This window comes from Monodelphis domestica, chromosome 1 (assembly GCF_027887165.1).
Source record: "Monodelphis domestica isolate mMonDom1 chromosome 1, mMonDom1.pri, whole genome shotgun sequence".
In the NCBI taxonomy this organism is placed as follows: domain Eukaryota; kingdom Metazoa; phylum Chordata; class Mammalia; order Didelphimorphia; family Didelphidae; genus Monodelphis; species Monodelphis domestica.
The window spans coordinates 77,689,405-77,713,487 of NC_077227.1; the positions used below are offsets into that span (position 1 = coordinate 77,689,405).

Here is a 24,083-nt window from a genome sequence, read left to right on the forward strand (position 1 = left end):
TCTGACTTCTTATGTCCTTAAAAGTCATTTGATGTTCCAATCGTGGTTGTTATTACATAAATCGCTTTCCTGGCTCTGCTCACTTCCCTCTGCATGAGTTCATACATGTTTCTCTGAAACTGTCCCCTCCATCATTTCCAGCAGCACAATAGTATTCCATTGCATTCATGGATTACGACTCGTCTAACCATTCCCCAATTGTGGGGCATCCTGTTCGGTTTCAGTTCTGGCAGAATTACTTCTGACAGATACGAGTCTGAACTATTCTCAAGTATCCTCCTGGCAAGAGATTATATATACCCACATTCCAAATGCCATCTTTATTTGGGGAGGACGGGGCATCCCATTGAAAATCACATAAGCAAGCCCTGGCCAGGGTGCTGGGCAACTCCGGCTGACTTGACATCAACTTTTCATCTGCTTTCCCCTCTTCTCTCCAGGGGTTGCCACTTACACAGACAAGCTGTTCAAGTTCCGGAACGGCCGCTGGGAGGACATTCTGAGTGATGAGGTCAACGTCCGCCGTGGGGTGGCCAGCCGTTTTGCCGGGCGCTCCGTGGCCTGTGTGGACAGGACGGTAAGTTAGAGGAACACTATATAGTGTGGAGGTTTGAAGAAATAAGATGAGAAGCCTGGGATGAGATTATGAGGCTGAGATTAAAATGGGTGATCCCAGGAGATTTTCTTCCTTCCTACTAGTCTACATGCCCCCCCATGAGTCCAGTGAATGAAGGGTGGGAATTGGAAAAGAATGGCAGTAGAGATCCCCAAACCCAGACACTCTGGGAATAACAGGCAACAGAGAGTGTCTCCCACCCAGATTCCTGCTATTACCATGGTGGAGCCCATCTCGGAGCTAGTTCTGCTGCTGCTATTGCTGCTGCTGGTAAATCCTTAGTGTGGAAGTGATTTATGCCTCCTGTCACCTGCTCCTTTGCCTCCTCCTCCTCTCCTTTATAAACAGTTATCACTAAATCAGGGGCCCAGCTGCTGCCTGGTCAGCTTAGACATTCAAGGGGAGCTCTCCCTGGGGACCCTACGCTCTAGGGGGAAGGTTGGTGGGAGGGGGCAGCTCACTTCACAATCAAAATTACAAAGAGGGGATTGGGGATTCAGCGTGAAACTTCACAGTAGGGGCCTCTAGGCCCTAGGAAGAGGCAGGTGCCAGGTATAAATATTTATTTCTTAACAAGCTGGTGCTGGGAAGAGGAGCCAAGCTGGGCTGTGAAGCCACATTTAGACCTGACCTGAATCCTTGCCACCTGGACTCCTGCCTGGCACAAGGTGATGGGAGAGGGGGGAGTCATCCCTGGAGCACAGCTCCAAGTCGTGAGGAGAATCGTAGGGAGCTGGGAGTGAAGGGAAAGGGGATGTGAAGACAGCCAACGCTGCATCTCTGATTCCTGCTTCGGGTCTTGTCGCATTCTCTTCCTCCTTCAGCATTTTTCCAGCTGGGCTAAAATAGTGAACTTTAGGGAGAGCTTTCGGGAGGTGTGTAAAGGTTAATCAAGAAAAAAGACACGTTCTCTGGCCTAACAAGGTTATCTGCACACAAATGGATTTAACCACAAGACAAAGACACAGTCAGAATGCCAAAAAAAAAAATCACTAGGAGCACATTAACATTAACTTAGCCAGGCCTTGCTTTGCTGGAAGTTTTCTCAGCCCAGAAGAGTTGGTTTGCTCTCTTTCCTCCTGATCACAGACCCCCTACACCTTAAAGATGTCAAGTTTACTGGATAAAAAAAGATCTCTCCTTCCCTCTCCCCCAGTCCATCTTCCTGAACCCACTCTGCCCTTAAGAGAATGGCTGCTTTCTCTGTCTAGCCAAGAATTCCCCCAAACCTGAGGTGTGAAGAAAGGAGAATTAAATATCTGGGAACTGAGGGAGAAGTTAGGAATGGAAGCCCAATCTACTAAAGAGATCTTGGACCACACTTGCTGGCTAGCAGCAGCAGTAACTGACATTTATATAATGCTTAAAGATTTGTTAAGTGCTTTACATACATTATCTCATTTGAACTTCACAACAGCCCTATAAAGTATTACTTCACGTGTTGTTATCCTCATTTTGTAGATGGGAAAAATAAGCTCAGAAAAGGTTAAGTGACTTGTTCATGGTGACACAAATGCTAAATATCAAAGACTAGATTTGAAATTTGGTCTTTCTCAAACTAAATCCAGTTCTCTACCCCATATATCATAGGACTTCTCCTATAGGTGTGTGATTCAAACCTCTACAACCTGGTTCATTAGATTCAAACCATTCTCACATCTGAATGAATGCCATACTTATCAGTTTTCTTCTCACCTGTCTTCCCCATCACTGACATCCTGCCACATGACATTCCTTAGTAGGAATGCTATTTGGTGACTCTGTCCTCAACCTCTGCCCAGATAGATGACCCTTAAGATTTTCCATTCTGCACCATCCCAGCTGTCAAAGGTCTTATCGAGGTCTTAATCGCTTTGCAACAGATACACAGCAAGACCACTTACCACCTGTGACCTTGGCCAAGGTCCCATCTTTTTCTCTCTAAGCCTCGATCTCAAATGTCTCACCTAACTCTAAGTGCTATAGATCCTTTTACTACGGTTCCCCAACTCCAACCTCTTTACCCTCTAAGCAACAAGATCATCAGTTAGATTTAACTCCTCCTAAGTGGTCCTTGTAGGAGTGCTGAGCCCTCATCTTTCTGAGTTCAAATCCAGTCTCAGACATAACTAGCTGCATGATCCCAGGCAAGTCACTTAACCCTGTTTGCCTCAGTTTCATCATCTGTAAAATGAGTGGACAAGGAAATGTTAAACCATTCCAGTATCTTTGCCAAGGAAACTCCAAAGGGAGTCAGGAAGAATCAAACATAACTGAAACAACTGAATATCAATAAGAAGTGGTCCATGTATTGTAGAAAGTAAAGTCAGGCCAGATTAATAGGATAAAGATTTAGAAGAGATAATATAATCAAGTCCAAGAAAGAAAGATTCCTTTGTCTAGGAAGATAGGATAGATTTAGAGTTAGTAGGGACCTTGGAAATCATCAAGTCCAACTATTCCTTTCAAGTACAGGCTACAGAAAGATGAGGGGAGTTGCTCATGGTCAGACAGGTATTAAGTAGCAGAGGTAGGATTTGAACCCAGGGTCTTTGATACACCACACTGTCAGCCCATTTTAACAAAGTTAATTGTAATTTTGTTCATCCTAACCCTTTATTTTGTCCTATCACCTCCATAGTCAAATATAAAATTCTTGTTTTATATTAAAACCTCTTCATAACTTGGCCCCCTCCTACCTTTCCAGTCTTACTATTTACACACACACTTACATTGAGTGACCCATTAACACTAGCCTCCTTGCTATTCCTCACACAAGATGCTCCAGTTATTTTCACTGGCTGCCCCTCCATGCCTGGAATGCTCCTCCTTCTCATCTCTACCTCCTAACTTCCCTGTTTTCCTTCAAGTTCCACCTAAAATCCCACCTTCTATAAGAAGTGTATCCTGCTAATGTCTTTCCTCCATTGATTATCTCCCATTTTTCCTGTCTATATCTCGTTTGCACATAATTGTTTCCATATTGTCTCCCATATTAGACTGTGAGCTCCTTGAGAGCAGGGACTGTTCCTTGCCCTTTTTTTCATCTCCAGCTCTTAGCGTGGTGCATGGCATGTAATAGACCCTTCATAAATGCTTTTGTTGACTTGATCTGTCATGTATCTCCTCAAGGGATCTGGAGAATCTCATAGTCCAATTCCTCCCTCATTTTATAGATGAAGAAACTGGTGTGTCGGTAAGAATTCTGGATCTGAAGCCAAAAGAAGTGGATTCAGATCCCAGTTCTACCATGTATTATCCCTCCCATGCCCCTGGACCTGTTACTTAAACTCTCTTGAGTTCAGTTAACTTATCTATAAAATGACACAATTGGACTAGACAGACTTTGAGGTCCCTTCAAACTCTAAGCTGGTGATCCTATGAGGCTCGGAAAAGATTAGTGATTTGCTCAAACAAATCCCACAGATAATCAATGACAGTTAAAATCTGAAGCCAAGCCTACAATCCCAAATCCATCATACAGTCTCTTGATCACAGACAGGCTTTACCACCTGGCTTCCTCCACCTTTAGCCAGTCACTTTCCTACTTGTATTCACTGTGCAGCCAAAGACTCGGCTTTTCTAACCCATTTTTGAGCCCCAACTTGCATCATTCTTCATATCTGGAACAATCTTACCCCTAACTCTGCCACATTATCTTCCATCCACCTTTCATCTCCTGCCAAAAACCTTCCTTGATCATTAATGCTAATGGTGCCTTATGCTTGTATGGCCTTTTTCTCTTTTCAAAGTACATTCACATTTACTGTCCCATTTTGTCTTCACAACAACCCTATGAGGTAAGAGGGGCTAATATCATCCCTTTTAATAGTGCATGGTGAAAGAAAGGAAGCAAGCAAGCCCAGTAGATGGAGTGCCTGATCTGGAATTGAGAGGACCTGGGTTCAAATCTGGCCTTAGACACCTCCTAGCTATGTGACCCTGGGTGAGTCACTTAATCCCAATTGCCTAGTCCTTGCTGCTCTTCTGTTTGAGAAGTGGCACTAAGACAGAAGGTGAGGGTTTTTTAAGAAACTGTATGGTGTAGTGGATGAAGTATTGGTCTTGAAGTGGGAAATCTGGTGAGGAAACAGATGCAACACCAGTTTGTTAAGAAATTAATATTCTGCCTCTGATAGCTATTAGCTGTATGACCATAGGCAAGTCATTTAACTGCACTGAGCTTCCATTTTCTCATTAAAATGACAATAATATCTATAGTTCCAGCTTTATACAATTGTGATGAGGTTCAAATGAGATTATATATATTTACATATATATGCTTTGTATATGCATATATACATGAAAAGGATTTTAAAAATTGTAAAGTACTATATATGTCAATTACTACTGATAGTACTGGTACAACTAATAACAATACTAGTGACAGTATTAGTAATATTGGAAAATGATACACTAGTAGCCCAGAGGCCACATAATTGATATATCAAAGGTCACAGGGCTAGTTTGTATCAGACCTAAAATTAGTTCAATTCAACAAGTATCTTTAAGCACCTACTATGTGCTGTGAGCTATGCTAGACCTTGATCATACAAAAACAAAGTGAAATAGTACCTGCCCTCAAGGAGCTTACATTCTAATGGGGGTACCATCTAAATATAAAATATATCTAAATGAAATACAAAGTAATTTGGGAAGAACACTCACAACCAGGGTGTCAAGAAAGGACCTGCGTAGGAGGTACAATGCTTGAGCTAAGTATCAAAGAAGGCTGGAGAATCCAAGGTCATGAAGTATGATAGGTCTCCTGCCCCTCCAGGTCAAGACTTTAGTCCTTTGCTGCTGTCCCTCCCAACACCAGCAAACCTGGGTGCAAGCACCTTCTTTTCAAAAGAGTGACAACCACTCAGGATATTCTCTCTGCTGGATTTCACACTTAGAGTGACTTTATAAAGCCTCTGACCCAGCAGTCCCTGGATAGAAATTGACCAGATCCAGTCATGGGATGCCACTAAGAGATATCACTCCTTTTGCTCAATTATTATATTCTATTACATATGTGTAATTATTGTATTATGCCTATCCAGAATTTTCTCTGTGAAATCTCAGAATATAGTTGTCATAGTTGCCACAGATGTTAATAAAAGGAGCCCCCAGTTTCTGTACAAACACAAGTCCCGTACAAGGACTTCCTAGATGCTACTTCATTTCTATAGCCCCCTTCTTCTACCCTTAAATTAATATATACTAATTAACTTTGCATCCATATTTATCTTTGTTATTCCTCACTTCCATTGGATTTCAAGTTCCCTTAGGGGATGAGCCTGGGATAAATAACCAAATATTGTACATCACCAAGAGATGTTTCCAAAGGGGGCAGATTGTTCTGGGCATGAGGTACTCAATACAATTCATTCTTCAGGGACTTAATTAAACATTTGTTATGAGATTGATGTCTACAGAAAGGTAGAGAAGTCAGCAACAACAATACTTTAACTCCTTTGACCCAGTTTATTCAGTTGTTCCTTGTCAAAAATTCATTGAGCACTTGACTGTGTAAAAGGAGGGCCACTCTCATCAGAATTCTCCCCAAATGAACAAAGTCTATCCATGTCCAGGGATCCAGAGTGGCAGCAGTGGGCATGATCATTAGAGTAAAAAGAGTAGAAATCTTTAGCAAATTCTGAAAGCAGGGATGGTACGGAACATGACACATTAAAGAGACAATTTCTGCTTTCCCGGAGCTTATATATGAGATGCTGGGAGAAGAAAATGGACCCTATCGCTCCTCCCCTGCCTCATCCATTAGTCACCTATAAGTAGCTCTTCATTGGCTTCCCAGGAGAAAGTAGTCTAAAAGATTAGAGTGTAAAAGATGCAGTTGGTTGGCTGTCAAAGTGTTGGGATGTGTATATATACCCCATACACCCACACAGCCCTTTAGGGACATAATAAAAAGATATAGAAAATAAAGGTATATAAAGTACAGAACTTGTCCTGAATTATTATTTTCCCTTTTTTAATCCTTACCTTCTGTTTTAGAATTAATAGTGTCAAAACAAAAGAGTAGTAAAGGCTAGACAATGGAGGTTAAGTGACTTACGCAGGGTCACACTGCTAGAACATGTCTATGGTCAGATGAATCCCATCTCTAGGTCTGTTCTCAATCTACTGAATCACCTAGCTGCTCCCTAGTTTTTCCTTTTAATAGAGCAGCCAATCCACAAAGATTTCCCAACATCTCTGATGGCTTCGGTACTGTTCTAGGCAAATGGAGTGAACCCAGTAGTAAGAGTTTTGAGAGAGATCAGAGTTTAAGTTGGAGAGTGGATGTGATCTCCCAGCGGAGCCTAGGAGAAAAAGGGCAGAGCTTAGTAAAAGGTCCATCGTCAATGATGGAATAAAGGAAAAAGACACAAATAGACCGAGGAAGGCAACTGTAAGCCCTGTTCACCTCATTCTCTTCCATTGCAGGGTTCTGGCCGTTACTCCATTTACATAGCCAATTACGCCAATGGCAACGTGGGCCCAGATGCCCTTATTGAAATGGATCCAGAGGCCAGTGATCTCTCCAGGGGCATCCTGGCTCTCAGTGATGTGGCTGCTGAAGCTGGGGTCAGCAAATATACAGGTAGGGGCGCCGAGGAGGGCAGGGAGGGAAGGAATGGGCTAAGAGGAAGGGATTATTGTAGAGAAGAGTGTTATACTTGGAGTCAGGAAGATCTAAGTTAAAATCATGTTTCTGAAACTTATCCTGTGACCCTGAGCAAGTCCATCACTTAATCCCCTCCCTCAACTGTAAAATGGGGATAATAGTGCCCTACGGACTGATCTCACAGGGTTTTTGTGAGAATTGAATGAAACCGCGGTTATAAAGTACTCTGTAAATATCTGCCCTTATTGTTGTGAATGATGATGATGTTAATTGATTAGGGTAATATTGTCCGTGGAACTGGGCTCCCCAAAACCTGGCCAGTGGCTTGATGAGGAGTGAACACAACTGAAGATTATGGATTTGAATGTCCCACCCCATGTAAATGAGAGCTGAAACATGAGAGCCAAAGCTTAACCTTTTTCTCACCATGAAAATATTTCCAACATAGAGCAGGGATGCCTAGCAGACCTTGGGGTGCTCCAGGCAAACACTGCCTGTAAAGTCAACTTGTCCAGTGTGAACATCACCAATAACATGAGGTGAGACTCTTCCAAGGTTCCTTTCTCTCTGGGACCTTTGACTCGGGCCCCAGATGAATCATTTCAATGACAGGGGCACGGATTCCATAGGAGAAAACCAACACATCACAAAAGCTAAGGTTTAAAGCATCTCTTATTGCCAAATAGCAGATGAAGTTATTTATTTACACATACCTGGCCAGGAATTGAGTGCTAAATCCCTGAGCTTCAGCTGAGCCCTGTCTCAGATAACTGGGTTCAAAGAATTGTATTTTCATTTCATATCTCTACTTTTTCCTGCTAAGGTAAACACCCCAACATTTTGGTAAATAGTGGACCTACAGGTGTGTTTGTTAACAAGTAAGACTTTTTTGGGGGGAGGAAGTAGTGAAGGAGGACTTTTTCTTATTGAACAGAATTACTAATTAAACTCCTGCTGCTTGGCCATCGCATTGGTGACAAGTCTCTACCCAAGTTCTGATCAGGCACTCAGATATTAATAATTATCAGCATCCTACTATGTGTCAGTCACAAGGCTAAGTGCTAAGCAAAAAGAAAGGCAGGGGACAGCTGGGTAGTTCAGGAAATTGAGAGTCAGGCCCAGAGATGGGAAGTCTTAGGTTCAAATCTGACCTCAGACACTTCCCAGCTGTATGACCCTGAGCAAGTCACTTAACCTCCATTATCTAGCCCTTCCCACTCTTCTGCCTTGGAACCAATACACAGTATTGATTCCAAGATGGAAGGGAGGGAAGGAAGGAAGGAAGGAAGGAAGGAAGGAAGGAAGGAAGGAAGGAAGGAAGGAAGGAAGGAAGGAAGAAAGAAAGAAAGAAAGAAAGAAAGAAAGAAAGAAAGAAAGAAAGAAAGAAAGAAAGAAAGAAAGAAAGAAAGAAAGAAAGAAAGAAAGAAAGAAAGAAAGAAAGAAAGAAAGAAAGAAAGAAAGAAGAGTGAGCCTGCCTTTGAGACCCTTTCATTCTAATGAGGAGAGATAACCCATAAAAGGAAACGGAAGAAGGTGATGGGGTACCTGGTGGAGGAACGAATATGATAGAGAAAGTCCAGAGTCTAGCCTGGAGAGTAATGTGATATGGCTGGCCTGGGTGCCCTCTGTAAATAGAGATTCTGGAAAGAGCCACCCAATCAGAGGGATAGGCTACAGAGATGGACAGTACTTCCAATGTATGAATCCCCAAGTTGGAGTGAGTTTCAAGAATGGATTTCTGGAGTATGGGAGAGAAAGTCTGGAGTGTAGCCTGAAGAGGAATGGGTGCCAAACCCTAAAGGGCCAAAATTCCAAACAACTTCTTATTACACTAACTTCAGCCGCAGTAGACTTTGAATAGAATTTCTCGTTAGAAATTCTCCTAGTTATATATTTCAAATTGTATTCCAACATCTCTGTTGGTGTAAGGGATAGAATGTGGGACTTGGATTCAAGAAGATGGGTTCAGAGCCCATCTCTGACATGCCCTAGATAATGTCACCAGCAGGTACAGTGGATAGAGCACTGGGCCAGGAGTCAGGAGGACCTGAGTACAAATCTGACCCCAGACACTAGCTGTATGATCCTGGGTAAGTCACTTAACCCTGTTGGCCTCAGTTTCCTTATTTATAAAATGAGCTGGAGAAGGAAATGGCAAATCACTCCAGTATCCTTGTCAAGAAAACCCCAAATGAGGTCATGAAGAACTGGACAGGACTGAAACAACTCAACAACAAAGATAATGTGATGGTGGGCAAGTCACTTCATTTTTCTGAGATTCTAGGTTATAAACTCAAAGTTATGGATAAGTTATGAATTGCTATAGCTCCCTAATTGGTTTCCTTGCCTGGTCTCTTCCTCCTTTTCTTCCTTTTCCTCCTCCTTGCCCAGGATCACATACTTAAGAAATGTCTGAGGCCAGATTTGAACCCAGATCCTCCTGACTCTATCTATTGTGTTACCTATTTTGTGGTATTTTGTGGTACCTAACTGCCCTTTCTCTCTTCTTTAATCTTTAATCCATCATCCACTCAGCTGTTCAAAATGATTTTCCTAAAGCATAGATCTGACTGTTACTTCCCTACTCAATAAACTCCAATGGCTCCCTAGTAGCTCTGCAATTAAATGTAAATTCCTGTTTGGCAATCAAAACCCTTAACAACTGGACCTTGACCTAGTTTTTTAAACAGGCTTTTAAAAATTTTTTTTAATTATTTTATTCAGGCTAATATTTTATTCCCCTTCATTTACTCTTGGTCCAACAAAAAATTACCTTCTTCATGTTCTTTATACATGATACCTGGAAAACAGCTAGGAATAACCCAATGGTGTCAAACTCAAGTAGATATGGATCCCCCTGCATATTGACTCAGAAAACCACAAATTAACATTATCTGTGTTGTGTTGTAGTTTCACTTATTTCCTTAAACACATCCCATTCATTTTAATCTGGTCTCAATGGATACAGCACTGGACTTGGACTCAGAAAAGTTTGAGTTCAAGCCCTGCCTCAGACACCAGCTATGGGTCTGGCCAAATCACTCATTTTTCTACCAGCTCAGTTTCCTCATCTATAAAATAAAACACTGTATTACAAACCTCACAGAGTTATTATGAGGATCAAATGAGATAATCCATGTAGAGGACTTTGCAAATCTTAAAGCCCTCCATAAATGCTGGCTATGATAATGCTGGTGGTGATGATGGTGATAGCAGTGATGACGGCAGTAATGGTGGTGGTGGTGGTGATACTGGGGGAGGAGGTGATGGAGGTGCTGATGGCGATGGTGTTAATGGTAGTGATAGTGGTGGTGGTCATGGTAATCATTCCATGTCCTGTCTCCATGATTTCGTACTAGCTATTCCTAATACTAGGAATGAAATCCCTCCTTACTTCCGTCTTTTATATCCCATAGTTTCCTTCAAGTCTCAGCTCAAGTACCACAGTCTCTACATGAAGCCTTTCCTGATGCTTCCATTTGCTAATGCCTCGATGACAGTTTTTTTGAAAAATTGGATTGCATTTGCATATTCACACACACACACACACACACACACACACACACACACACACAGCAGCTAGGTGGTGAGTGGTTAGAATGCCAGATCTAGAGTCAGAAAAATTCATCTTCCTGACATCAAATCTGACCTTGGATACTTACTAGCTGTGTGACTCTGGCCAAATCACTTAACCTTGTTTGCCTCAGTTTCCTCATCTGTAAAATGAGCTAGAGAAGGAAATGGTAAACCCCTCCAGGATCTTTGCCAAGAAAACTCCCAATAGGGTCATGAAGAATTGGAAACAACTAAAGTACAACTGATATATGTACATACTGTCTCCCCCATTAGAAGGGAAGTTTCTTGAGGGGAGACCCTGTCACTTTTGTCCTCATATCCCCACTCCCCTGGCACAGTCCTAGGCATACCGTAGTTGCTTAACAAATACTTACCAATTGATTTGTTGTAGGTGGAAGGACTTCAAGCAGTAATGAAATCATTGGCCCTTGACTGATGTAGAGAAATATAAATTCACTAAATCCAACTCCTTAAGAGCCTAGAACCTTGAGGTATTGTCTAGTCTATCCCCCTACCTCCAGGCATCTGGGTGTCTCTGGTGCTTTTAAAGCTTTCCAGGGGAAAGAGATGTCACTGTTTCCCAAGGTGGTGGTTATGTCTTCATTATCCACGTTTCCACCTCAGTAAAAGGGGTAAGATTAATTCCAACTGAGCTGACAAAGTTTTCGAGGACAAACTTGCTAACAGATGACTAGTGGATAAAGGACTTTGCAAATCTAAAGCACCGAGAGCATGCCCAAAGATCCACGTGGGGATGCTCTGCAGGAAGGCTGTGTCAGTAATAAACCATATTTCCCAGAGAAGGAAAAAAAAAAAACATCCTCCATAAACATGCAGAGGCCTCAGCTCAACACAGTACAGTCAATTTTTCTGAATAGATCCCAGTTCTAGCACAGGCCTGACTTGACCATTTAAGTGCCTTGATCTGCAGGGATGGCATGAGATGCTGGAAAGTGAGGAGACTGCCAGGAAGTGGGGAGGGATTGTAGGAAGGGCTGACTGAAGGAAGGTCCTGTTAAAAGAATTAAGATCATGGACTCTGAGAACCAGAAAGGACCTTGGAGAGCACCCAGGCCAATATTCAGAGCTAAACTGACTTATTGAGGGATAGGGATAGGGGTCACAGTTATCAGCAGAGCTGGGTCTTAAAACCAGGCCTCCCAGATTAGAGAGACTTTCCAGTGATGCCAAGAAGCCCTTCTAATTAAAATTGGGGGGAAGAGGTGCAGCTAGGTGGCTCTGTGAATAGAGAGCCAGGCTGGAAACAGAAGGTCTTGGATTCAACTGTGGCCTCAGAAACTTCCAACTGTGTTACCCTGGGCATGTCACTTAATTCCAGTTGCCTAGCTCTTACACCCCTTTTGCATTGGATACTTAGTATTGTTCTAAGTCAGAAAACAAAGGTCTAAAAAAAAGAAGATTGGGGTGCTTAAGCAAGAACAGGATTTACAAAAGCAAAAAAATAGGGCAAACCCTTTTGGATGGGTTTGAACTGACTACTGTTGATTTCAAAAAGCTCCAAGAGGCAGAAATCAGGAGAACCAGCAAGGCCAAAGAGGACTGAAACAGAGCTTAGAGAGAGCCTAGAGGTTGGTCTAGGGGCTAAGAGTGTCTTTGCCATGAGGGCGACACTGGCAAGGATGACCCAGGTGAGAGGGGAGCTTCAGAGAGGCTCAGAAAGAAGAGAGGGCCCACAGGACTTGTTGAAGCCACTTCATCATTCTTCAAAAGCCTTTGGATGTAAAGAATTTATTTGAGAATTTTCCTTCACCTTGTCTGTATCCAAAGTCATCATGGCTCCCCTCAACAGCTCTCTGAGACCATTGAGATGGGGGCATGGGAGAGCACTCCATCCTATCTTTTTCCATTTAAAAATGGCACCTATTCCCTTCAAGGGCAGGGATTTCTGGTAGGCAGTGAGGTGCCCCAAGGATGCCTTCCCAGGGTACCCCAGTCATTAGGCTGTGAGTGATGTGCAGTTAGAGCAGTGGGCTGAGGACAGGCGAATTCTTTAAAGCATTTGGCTACCACAAACAGCTTTGCAGGCAAGCCCCAAAAATGGAAAATGGAGATGGAGAATGTTCCCCAGGGCTCGTGTTTTTCTTTAGGGCCATGCTACAGGCTCTGGAGAATTGAGAATGGTGCTACCCATGCTCTGGAAATATGCCTGAGCTGGATGTCTTGGAAGGAAGCAGCCCATGAGCTCCTCCATCAGTGTCCCCCTGAAATGGATCCAACCCACAAGGGAGGGACTTGAAAGGGCCAGAGAGGGAGATGGGGCCTGTGACCTGCTCTGCTCCTCTTGGGGAGGGGCTGCAACATCTGGAAATGAAATGTCTCCCTGAACCTCAGGCAATGGAGGGGTAGTGGAGGGACCCTGCGGAGCCCCTGAGGACTCTGGCTTAAACAGTCTGATGGAGGGCATCCAGCCCTTTGGGGATCACTGATCACCCCTCTATCAAAGCACTGCTGAGTGGGGGTGGGGCAGAAGCCTCGCCAGCCACATCCAATGCCATCTGCGGCCGCACCGTTGGCACACAGTGCCATCTAGTGGCTGTCTTGCCAATTCTCCTGGGAGTTGCATACCCTGGGGAGGGAACTTTTGTCCCATAGCTGAGAAAGCCCAGAGGGCCATTTGCTGGGAAGCATATTTGGGACACTTTGCTCCTTGCCTGTCTGGAAAGCCAGGAGATGGCTCCTGGGCACTGATGAGAAATGAGAGCCCCAGAACTCCACAGCCCCAGAAGAGCCCCAACCACTGCCTGCTCCCTGAGCCAGTAGCTTTCTCCCTCTTCTTCCAGTCAGCCTCAGTCTTTCTTGTTTCAGTCTTCCTTGACCAAACTTCTCCCCCTCCCCACCCCCAGACTCTCCTGCCAGGGGGCTCTTTGTGCTCTGCTCAGGCCATTTAGGGAGCATCTGCCCTGGAGGGAAGCTGGTGATTAAAGAAGCCTTAAAGGAAATTTAGAAAGAAAATGAAAGTGGATTTATGACGTTGGGTGGGGTGTTTTGCTGCTGGCTGCGAGCAGGACTGAACAAAGGAGAGGGCAGATCTGATTTATAGGAAGTCATTATTGGAAGAGACGGAGATGCACATAGCCCAGCTGAGGCCTCCCTGCTGCTCTGTGATCAGTGTCACTTCAGAGGGGTGACCAAGGACAGCAGCCCTACCAGTTGGGAGCATCCTGGGGAGAGAGGCGAGTCCCATTTCCTTCAGCCAGGTCTGTCCTAAAGGGTCATTCATTCCCAAGTCCTTCCTACCCCAGGCAGCTCATAATGAGAGTATCATCAGGTGCAGAGCTTAAAAAAGGGACCTCGGGGATCATCTATCTTCTAGGCTACCCTCTTCATTTTCTAGATGAGGAAACTGAGACCCAGAGAGGTTAAACAACTTGCCTAAGGTTGTTCAGGTAATGAGTTGCAGGGCCCATAAGAATAATCTATCTTCTTGTACCCAGGTTGCCAAGATTTAGGAATGTCCCCTGATTCTCTTGTACTGCTAAGGAAAAGTGAGGGGGAAATTATAGAGCTCACCCCTTTTCCCTCTCTGTCTTACAGATGTGGGCTGCAGAGAGAATGGATAAGAGTGATGGGGAACATTTATTCTCCCAGGGAGCCACTTTGCCTCCCAGGCTATAATCAAAAGGACTCTCCTTGCTATATAGGATTCTCCACCCAGCTCTAGGATGGCAACAGAGAGGAACACAGAGATTCTGGCACCAGCAGGTCTTTTTTTCTGCTTTGAGAATCCCAAGATGCAACTAAGAGGCTGATTCTTCCTCCCTGGCTTTCCTCTTAATACCTTTGTTCTCCCTTCCCCAGTTTTTCCCAATACCATGAACTTTTATAGGCTTTTCTAAGTCTCTAGTCTTGGACTCTTTCATGGTCATTTTTTTCTCTAGGGGCACAGCTTATTCATCCCAGAAAACCAAATTACCTAGGCAGTAGGCTTTCTCTAAGAGTTCCAGAGTTTTTGAGTGGGATCAAGGTAGAGAGACTTCCAGATCAGGACTTCTACTCTTATCCTGTTAAATTCCTTTTTAAAAAACTTACCTTGTTAGAATCAATACAAAGTATTGGTTCCCAGGTAGAAGAGCTAACTTCTAGGTTACTGAGATCAAGTGACTTGCCCAGGGTCCCACAACTAAGAAATGTCTGCGGTCGAATTTGAACCCACGACCTCCTATCTCTAAGCCTGGCTCTCTGTCCACTGAACCACTTAGCTGCCCCTAGTTAAATTCCTTTTGAAGACTCTTATATTTCTTGTTCTCTATGGTCAGTCAACAAGCATTTACTAAGTGCCTACTATGTGCCACATATTGTGACAAATGCTGGGAATAGAGATACAAGCAAAATGAAAAAGTAATCCCTGCAGAGTTTATTAGGATGGAGAAAGAAAATCCACAAAGGGAAATTGAAAAGAGGGGAGGAAGGCACAGGAGCATGGTTAAGAAGTCAAGAATGTCACCTGATGAGAAATGAAGAGAGGGCTAACCAGGGACCTCACTTAAATGGAAGTTCTGGTTTTGTTATTCAGTCATTTCAGTTATGTCCTACTCTTCATGACCCCATTTGGAGATTTATTGGCAAAGACACTGGAGTGGTTTGCCATTTCCTTCTCCAACTCATATTGCAGATGAGGAAACTGAGGCAAACAGTTAAGGGACTCGCCCAGGGTCACACAGCTGGTTTGCCATTTCCTTCTCCAGCTCACTTTACAGATTAGAAAACTGAGGCAAACAGGGTTAAGGAGCTTGCCCAGGGTCATACAGCTAGGACGTGTCTGAGGCTGGATTTGAACTCACAAAGATGAGTCTTCTTGACTCCTGCCTGGTACTCTATCCACTGTGCTGCCTAGCTGCCCCTGGAGATTCTGATGGAAGCCATCTAATCAGAGAAGAGATCACAAGTGCTGAAGGTACTTCCAAGGTGGGAATTACAGGGTTGGAATAATCTTCCAGGATGAGGAGGTTTCTAGGGCAGGGCAGAGATGCCTGAAGAACATCCTGAAATGAGAGGGAAAAAAAAAACAAACTTTTGATGTGATTTCCACAATGCCCTTGGCATTCCCCTGTAGTTTCTCTCCTTCCTTTCCAGCACACCCCTCCCATCCAGGAGTTGGGGTTTAGGTTCCCAAAGTTGTCCCAGAAATTCCTCCCCCTACCCGTTTTATCCTTTATTTTAAGAACTGAAATATCTGCTCTCAAACTGGGTTCTTACCAGAATGTAAAGTATATTAGATACTTTATATTTTATCTGGGAATCATCATTTTACAAGGGACAGTAGAGATTACCCATGCCAACTCTTCTATAGCCAGGGCATGAATTCATCCTACAACATCCTTGAAAACCATACAAGTTCTGCCTAAATACTTTCAGTGACAGTATTCTCACCACCTTCCCAAATATTCCCTTCTTTGTTTGAATGGTCTATTTGTCAGAAAGTTTTTCCTTATATTGAGCTAAACTCATGTCTCCTTGTCACTTTCACCTAATCAGCCCAGGTTTTATAGTCTAGAACAGTGAATATTTGAGACAGAAAGAATCCTTGAAAAAATCCTTTGGATCCTGAACCTTAAAAAGGGCCAGTCACTTAATAACCTGTGCCTTGGTTTCCTCCTACATAAAATGATGGCTTTGGATTTGTTAGCCTCTTTGCAGTTCTGAATTTATGCCCCTTACATTTTATAGAGAAGGAGGTAAAGGCCTACAGGTTCTAAAGTGGCCCTCTTACAGTCACACAGCACCAACTGACCTTAAACCCAAATCTTTTCATATTCTGACATCAGACCTTTTTGTCTTTCCTTTTAGATGCACCCAAATAAGCCTAATCCTTCTTGTGGCATTTGGAACAAGCCCTTATTCCACAGGATCACAGATTTAGAGTTGGAAGGGACCTTAGAGGTCTTTTCTTCTAATTCCCTCATCTTTGATATAAAGAAATTGAACAGCCATCATTTCCCCGTCCACCTTCTCCAAGTCTCATCTTCTCAATTAAATGTCCCCCGTCCCTTTATCCCATCCTCATATGGTACATTTTGAAGAGCTCTCCCCAACCTGGTCACCCTCCTCTCAACAAAATCCATTGTGTTGATATCCCTCTTGCAATGGATCTCACAGAATTGATCACAGTATTCTTGATGGGGAATGAACCTCTCCTCCCATATGGTGTGGGGTTGAATGAGTAGAAAAACCCCAAATTTGTAAGATCATAATAGTGTTTAGTGTTTGGGCTGGTAGTGCTGGAAATATGGCAGAAGGATGGAGAAGGCATCATATATCCGTGTTCCTGCCCCAACCTCTTGATCATATATCTACAGTAGTCCTAATGCCACAAATCCCGCCAGCAGGCATAGTCCAGGCAGGGGAGTTTCTGAGATTCTCATCCCAGAAGAGGCTCCTTTTGAATTTTGAAGGAGGCAGCCTTGGGATAAATACAAAAAGTGTCACAGGCCATAGATATAAGATAGCTCAAGAGGTTGACCTTCCTTCCTTCTTTCCATCCTTCCTTTTTTCCCTCTTTCCTTCCCTCCCACCTTCCTTCTTTCTTTACTTCCTTCTTTCCTTCCTTCCTTCCTTTTTCTCTCGTTTTCTCTCTGTTTCTTGCTCTCTTTCTCTCTCTCTCTCTCTCTTCTTTCTTCCCTATATTTCATGGGAGATTATAACAGTTGTCTGTTGGCTCCCAGGAGAAGCTCTAATAAGAGCTAGAAGGAGCTTTAGAACATAGAATTGTTTTTTAAATCCTTACTTTCTATCTCAGAATCAATATGAAGTATTGTTTCCAAGGCAGAAGAGAGGTAAGGGCTTGGCAATGGGAGTTAAATGAGTTGCCCAGGGTCATGCAACTAGGAAGTATTCTTGAACCCAGGACCTTCCATCTGTAGGTCTGACTCTCAGTCTATTGAGCCATCTAGCTGCCCACTAGAATACAGACTAATAAAACCAGAAGGGGACTTTGAGATTATCTGTAGTGGTTCTTATCCTGGAGTCAATGATTTTAAAAATGTTTTTGATAACTGTATTTCAGTTATCATTGGTTCCTCTATAATCCTGTGTATTTTATTTTATGCATTTAAAAACAATTTTAAGAAGAGTTCTATGAGCTCCACCAGATTGCCAGAGGGGTCCTTGTGACACTAAAAAGGTTAAAAACCTCTAATCTTTTTTAGCCCCTCATTTTATAAATGAGGGAAAGGCCAGTCATTCTCAAAAGCTAGAGATGTGCCCCCACCATAGACCAATATCCCTTTAATACCTCACTATGAATCTGTCATCCATGGATTTATTAAACCCCAGGGGCACGTGGCCATTGGTGGGGGGCATCGAAGATAGATGTGAAGGGAGATGAAAAGTTCTGTTGAAGATTCTGGCTGAATAAAGACTCTCTGTCATCTATCAGGCAAGGAGTAAAAGTTTAAGGATGTTCGGCAGACCAGTAGATACTGGCTTGAAGCCAACTCAAATGTTAATGCCAACAAACACTGAGATTCATGCTAAGATGCCAGGAAAGGGGCCACAGAGACCCCCACTCTCACCACGCAGTCCCTAATCCAGCCCCATTTCCACAGGCTAATGTGGATGCCTAAAAGGGCAACACCATGGATGTGGTGCTCACCTGCTCCCGGCTGGAGTGATGAACTTGCCAAGGAGGTGTTGTGGGTAACATCTCTGTTATGGTCCTGTTGCCATGGCAATAAATTGTCACTAATTAGTAGTGTGGTTACCATGGCAATTTCTAGTAATTACAGGTTACAAATGGTGCAAGGCTTCAACCCAACCCAATTAGTTAATTAGAAAGATTTAGAAATTTGTCCAAAAGGGAAATCGCCTGCTTCGCAGAAAATGAAGAGAATGTGTCACAGCTTGGGGCCAGAGGCAAAGGGGAAATTGGAAGGTGCCAAAACCAAGGGAAATAATGGATTTTTATGGCAGTTCATCCCTGGGCAGTACCAGCTTTTCAGAGGGGCATATCTTAGATTAAGGTTTCACCGTTGATATCCAGGCGCTGGGTCTGAGCCGGCACTGAGGTCTGGCCTTAGACTGGCCAAGGAGGGAAGATCCCTTTGCATCTACCATTTCTGAGGGAAGAGGTAAAGCCCTGGCACCAGCACCAAAATTCGTAGCTGTTGGTCTAGAAGAGCAAAGCCTAGAACCCTTGTGTTCACCACTTTCCACACTCTGGTCTCTGTGATTAGGAAATTGGTGTTTACCTGTTAAAAGCACTCCATGAGAACAGTGTGAACTTCTGTGTTGCTTGGCCCATCCTTAAAGGTTTAATTAGATTATGGGTGAGAAATCAAAAGGCACAGGGCCTGGAATTCTAATGAAGAGCCCGTTATGAGAGCATTAGACCCTGCAGTCCCAGGTGGCCCTGACACCCTCATGCACGTAGGCAGCCGATCTAAGTGCTATTTTCAAAGAGGGAGAATGCGACTGTTCTTTCCTCCAGGGACATCTTCCCAGACATCTGGAACTGGGAGTGTCTCCATCTCAAATTAGCAAAGTGACCTCAGGCAAGTTGGTTCCCCATCTGGAGGGGATGAGTTGTGATCTGTCACTCCATATCAGCAGGTGCCCCAAGCTCTGCTTATAAACCAATCAGACCCTTGAAAGGTGAACCCAATTTGAAGCATCCCAGACCCATTCTGGACTGGACTACCCACCTTCTCTCTCCATCTCCCAGTCATGCCTGTGGTGCTCCTCTGAAGTGCTGGGGTGCCTGGCTGCTGTTCATCTGAGTACAGTTTGCCAAGTCGTTTTGCTGTTTCCATATTATGTCATTTTTCACATCTGGGGTAGTTTAAATTCAGTCCTGTAGAGAGAAATATAAAAATTAAATCAGAGATTCTTTGCTCTTGTTTTGTTTTGTTACAAATCTGACTTCACATACTTCCTAGCTGTGTGACCCTGGGCAAGTCACTTAACCCCAGTTGCCTAGCCCTTACTCCTCTTCTGCCTTGGAATCAGTACTTAGTATTAATTCTAAGAAAGAAAGTAAGGTGGGGTTTTTTTCATGATATTTTGTTTTCCCCAATTACATATAAAAACAATTCTTTTTTTTAATTGAGTTCCAAATTCCCTCCCTGTCTTTTTTCCAGCCTCTCTCCCCTCTCAGATATTCTTATCCATCTTGGTGTCATAGATTCCTCTATCAATCTGATGAAATCTGTGGATCCTTTCTCAGAATAATGGCTTTAAATGCACAAAATAAAATTTGGAGGATTATAAAGGAACTCAGTTATTTTGATATGCAGTTATCAAAATATTTTTAAAGAGTTCATGGATTATTCATTTCTAAAAAAATTGAAAGGTGCTGTATGGAATGATGGGAAAAAAAAGAGTTCCTGGATCCTAGGTTTAGCACCCTTGGATTAAATAGTTTTCCATGTCTTCCTTATTCTCTGACATGCCCAAATTCACCCAACTCTGGAGACAGAGCAGGGCCAAAGACCCACAGCACACCCGACCCCAAATAAGAGTTCTCTTTTTCCCTGGAAAGAAGATTTGTAGAATCATGGAAAGCTAGAGCAGGAAGGTACCTCATGATCATGTAACCTTCTTTTTACAGGTGAGAAGACAGGCCTGGGGAGGAGAGGTTAAATTGTTTGGTTCCTATTCTCCAGTTCTTTGGGTTTAGATGTCCCCTGCTCCACACTGGTTTAGAAGTGTTATAGAACTAGAGTGGTGATTGGGGAGAGAAAACATTCAAGTGTGCATTAATTTCTCCTAATGGCTCTTCTTGGGCTTTTTCCACAGAGACTTGGAGAAAATAACCATTTGGAGAAAATCTCTTAGTTGGATCTTTTAAATTCCTAGACCTAGAGCTAGAAGAGACTTCAAAAACCACCTCATCCAATCTCCTCACATTTTATAAATGAGGAAACTGAGGTCCAGGGAGATTAAGTAATGAAACCCAAGTTCACACAGGTAGCAAGGGAGAGAGGCAGGATTTGAACCCAAGTCCTTTGACTCCAGAGACACCACTCTTTCCCCTGAACCTGCTGCCTCTAAACTAGAGCTATCAAGAGTCTAGAAGCTTCCTTCCATCTCTCTGAATCCATGAATTGGGTGGGTTTCATAATGGAATGAAAGTATGCCTTATTTGTAAGAGCTTCGACAAGCACTTAGAAACACCTGTCAATCAACTGATCAATCAACAAATATTTATTAAACTATTTACCATGTACTAAGCTACTGTGCTAAGCACTTCTGGAGGACACACAAAGTGAGTCAGGATTCTGTGCTAGACACGGGAGAAAAATGTAAAAGAACTTAGGTTTTCTCCCAGAGGGAAGGAGCATGTAAAATATACAAGTAAACCTATAATACAAAATGATTAGGAGGACTGGGGTCTGCCCAATGGAAAAAGAACCAATGTCTGGGGTGATAGAGAATGGGAAGAGAAAATGCCCTTATGACAAGGCATGGTACTCAGTCTTAGCTTTGGAAGGAGTCAAAGGATTCCAAGAGGCATTGTAGGGAGGGAGAGCTTTTTAAGTAGGAGGCATCTCATGGGCAAAGTCAAGGAGATTGTAGATGGAACATTTTGCATGGGAAACGTCAAGCATTTCTTTGGGCAGGAATATGGAGTATGTCTGCTGGGTCTATACCCCAAAGAGATCATAGGGGGAAAGACTTGTACAAGAATATTCATAGCTAAGCTCTTTGTGGTGGCCAAAAATTGGAAAATGAGGGGATGCCCTTCAATTGGGAAATGGCTGAACAAATTGTGGTATATGTTGGTGATGGAATACTATTGTGCTCAAAGGAATAATAAAGTGGTGGAATTCCACAGAGACTGGAACAACCTCCAGGAAGTGATGCAGAGTGAGAGGAGCAGAACCAGGAGAACATTGTACACAGAGACTGATACACTGTGGTATAATCGAACGTAATGGACTTCTCCATTAGTGGCAGTGCAGTGATCCTGAACAATTCTGAGGGATCTATGAGAAAGAACACTATCCACATTCAGAGGAAAAACTGTGGGAGTAGAAATACAGAAGAAAAACAACTGCTTGATCACATGGTTCAATGGGGATATGACTGGGGAGATGTAGACTCTAAATGATCACCCTAGTGCAAATATGAATAATATGGAAATAGGTCTTGATCAATGACACATGTAAAACCCAGTGGAATTGTTCATTGGCTACAGGAGGGAGGTGGGGGAAGGGAGGGAAAGAACATGATTCATGTAACCAAGGAAAAATATTCTAAATTACCTAATTAAATAAAATTTTCCAAAAATAAAAAAGGAATATGGAGTGCATGAGAGGGACTAATGTGAAGTCACAATGGAAAAATAGTGGTTGTAGCCAGGCTGGGAAGGGCTGAAAATAGCCAACAGTGAAGTTTGGGATTTTTTCCTAGAAACAATGTAGAGACTGATGCTTCTTGAGTGGGACGGTGACATAGTCAGGCCTGTGTTTTAGAATCTGTTCTTTATTTGGCCATTGTATGATGGGTAGATCAGAGAAGGGTCAGACTAGAATCAGGAAGAGCAATTTCTAGGCTATTGCAATAATGGCACACATCTGGACTAGGATAATGTCACCACTCTCCTCTCCAGCAGATAAAGGGTTTGTTTCACCAGAGTTAGAATACTGTGCTCTCTCCTAGGGGGCCGAGGAGTCAGCGTGGGACCCATCCTCAGCAACAGTGCCTCAGATATTTTCTGTGATAATGAGAATGGACCCAACTTCCTTTTCCACAACCAAGGAGATGGCACCTTCATTGATGTGGCAGCCAGCACTGGTGAGTGCAATCTAGTTCAGCCCCATATCATCTGCCTGGTCTAACCCAGATCTTGGGGGGCTCTGGCTGAAGTTCACCAGTCCCCCAAGACTCAGCTCTTTCTCTGAAAGTTTTCAGTCACCAGGAAGTTTTCAGTGACACAGTTCAATTCATTGATCATTTATTTTCCACCTGCTGTGTGCATCCAACAGTAAAGACACTAAACTTTAGATAAGATAAAGTCCCTGTATCCCTAAAGCAGATATGTAGGCGTGATCCTCAAGGTTGTCTTTGAGTTCTACAGGTTCCTCTCTCTTCACTTCTCCCTTAGCTCCTCCTACATGCTTCTGAAACAGACATTTTCTCATCTGATCCAGTGCTCTTCTCTCCAATTCTTTCTCTGCCCTTTGAATGTCTAACATATAGGCTCATCTCCTTCTTGGAGACAGGTCACATAAGAAGGCCTCTGATCTTAGATTTACGTAAGAATTAGAGGAGGCAGCCAGAATCAACAACCTAAAGACGGGAAAATCTCTCCCATGACTACTGACTTCTGACTTTCTGCTTGAAACCCCTTGGCAGACACCCAACCTGACTGGGACCTAGCCAATCTCATGACCTCTTCCCTCACCTTCCTTTATTTGTGGTTCTTGAGAAAACCTAAGATCAAAGGTGAGCTCTTTGACCTCCCACCAGAAACCTACTTTTGTCTTTGCCAAGTTCTATTTTTTTTTTAATTCTTCTCTAGTAGCTAATTTTTCTCATCACTGAGAAATCATAAAAAAAAACAAACCTGAAAACCTGAGGATTTGATATGGTGCTAAAGAGATGGAAGCAGAAGTGAGTGAAGAAGTTGGAATAGGGAGTAGGTATCAGGCAGGAAGGAGAGAGGAGAGGTGCTAGTCCCATAATTGAAAGTCGGAATGATTGTAGGGGTTTAACAAGACATGTCAAGAGGGCATTCATCACCCAAACAGATGCTGCAGTGAAATGCAGCTCTGGCACCTATTATTCCTGTGAAAGGGAACCGTCTCCTTGTCAAGGTGCCTCGTAGATAGGAGAGAAATGGGTCAACATAGAAGGTCACAGACATTTGGGGCTGGGGAGTTCACTGGAAAATTAATGGAGTATTAATCCTGGACCCCCATTATATTCCAAACCAACAGCCTCTAGATCTGGTTCTGCTTCCCTGTCTCCCTCCTTCCCTTCCTATCAAATGGATTCACAGTAGCTTTTCCATGTGTTTAACTCCTCAGACCGTGTAGTCTGTGACTGGATAGTTGGGGACTTATTTCAAATTTAAACATGGTTTTATGACTGAATAAGATGAGTTCAATCAATATTAAAAGCAATAAGTTCATTTTATTTGGTACATTCAAGGAAAAGCCTTGTTACTTAACTGGAAACACTCAAAGAGCATGCAAGGTGAGTGTGCTAAAACTGCCTGCTCCTCCTGGGCTTGGACTGACCATTCCAGAGTAGAACAGCCCTACCAATTCCCCATGCTGGGGACTGACTCCTTCAAAGTGGTGCTACTGAGGTCAGGGAAGAGATACAAGCAGG

General features: G+C 43.3%; 1 protein-coding gene across 2 annotated transcripts in view; it reads left to right on the forward strand.

Annotated features, from left to right (window-relative positions):
* The window catches only part of CRTAC1 (cartilage acidic protein 1), a 202,456-nt gene that overhangs the window by 145,180 nt on the left and 33,193 nt on the right, over nucleotides 1–24,083 (forward strand). For both annotated transcript variants that reach the window (XM_007478677.2, XM_007478676.2), the window contains exons 4-6: nucleotides 441–577; nucleotides 7,031–7,187; nucleotides 22,407–22,541. In XM_007478677.2, coding sequence (XP_007478739.2) covers nucleotides 441–577; nucleotides 7,031–7,187; nucleotides 22,407–22,541 — 429 coding nt within the window. The remainder of the gene's footprint in view (nucleotides 1–440; nucleotides 578–7,030; nucleotides 7,188–22,406; nucleotides 22,542–24,083) is intronic.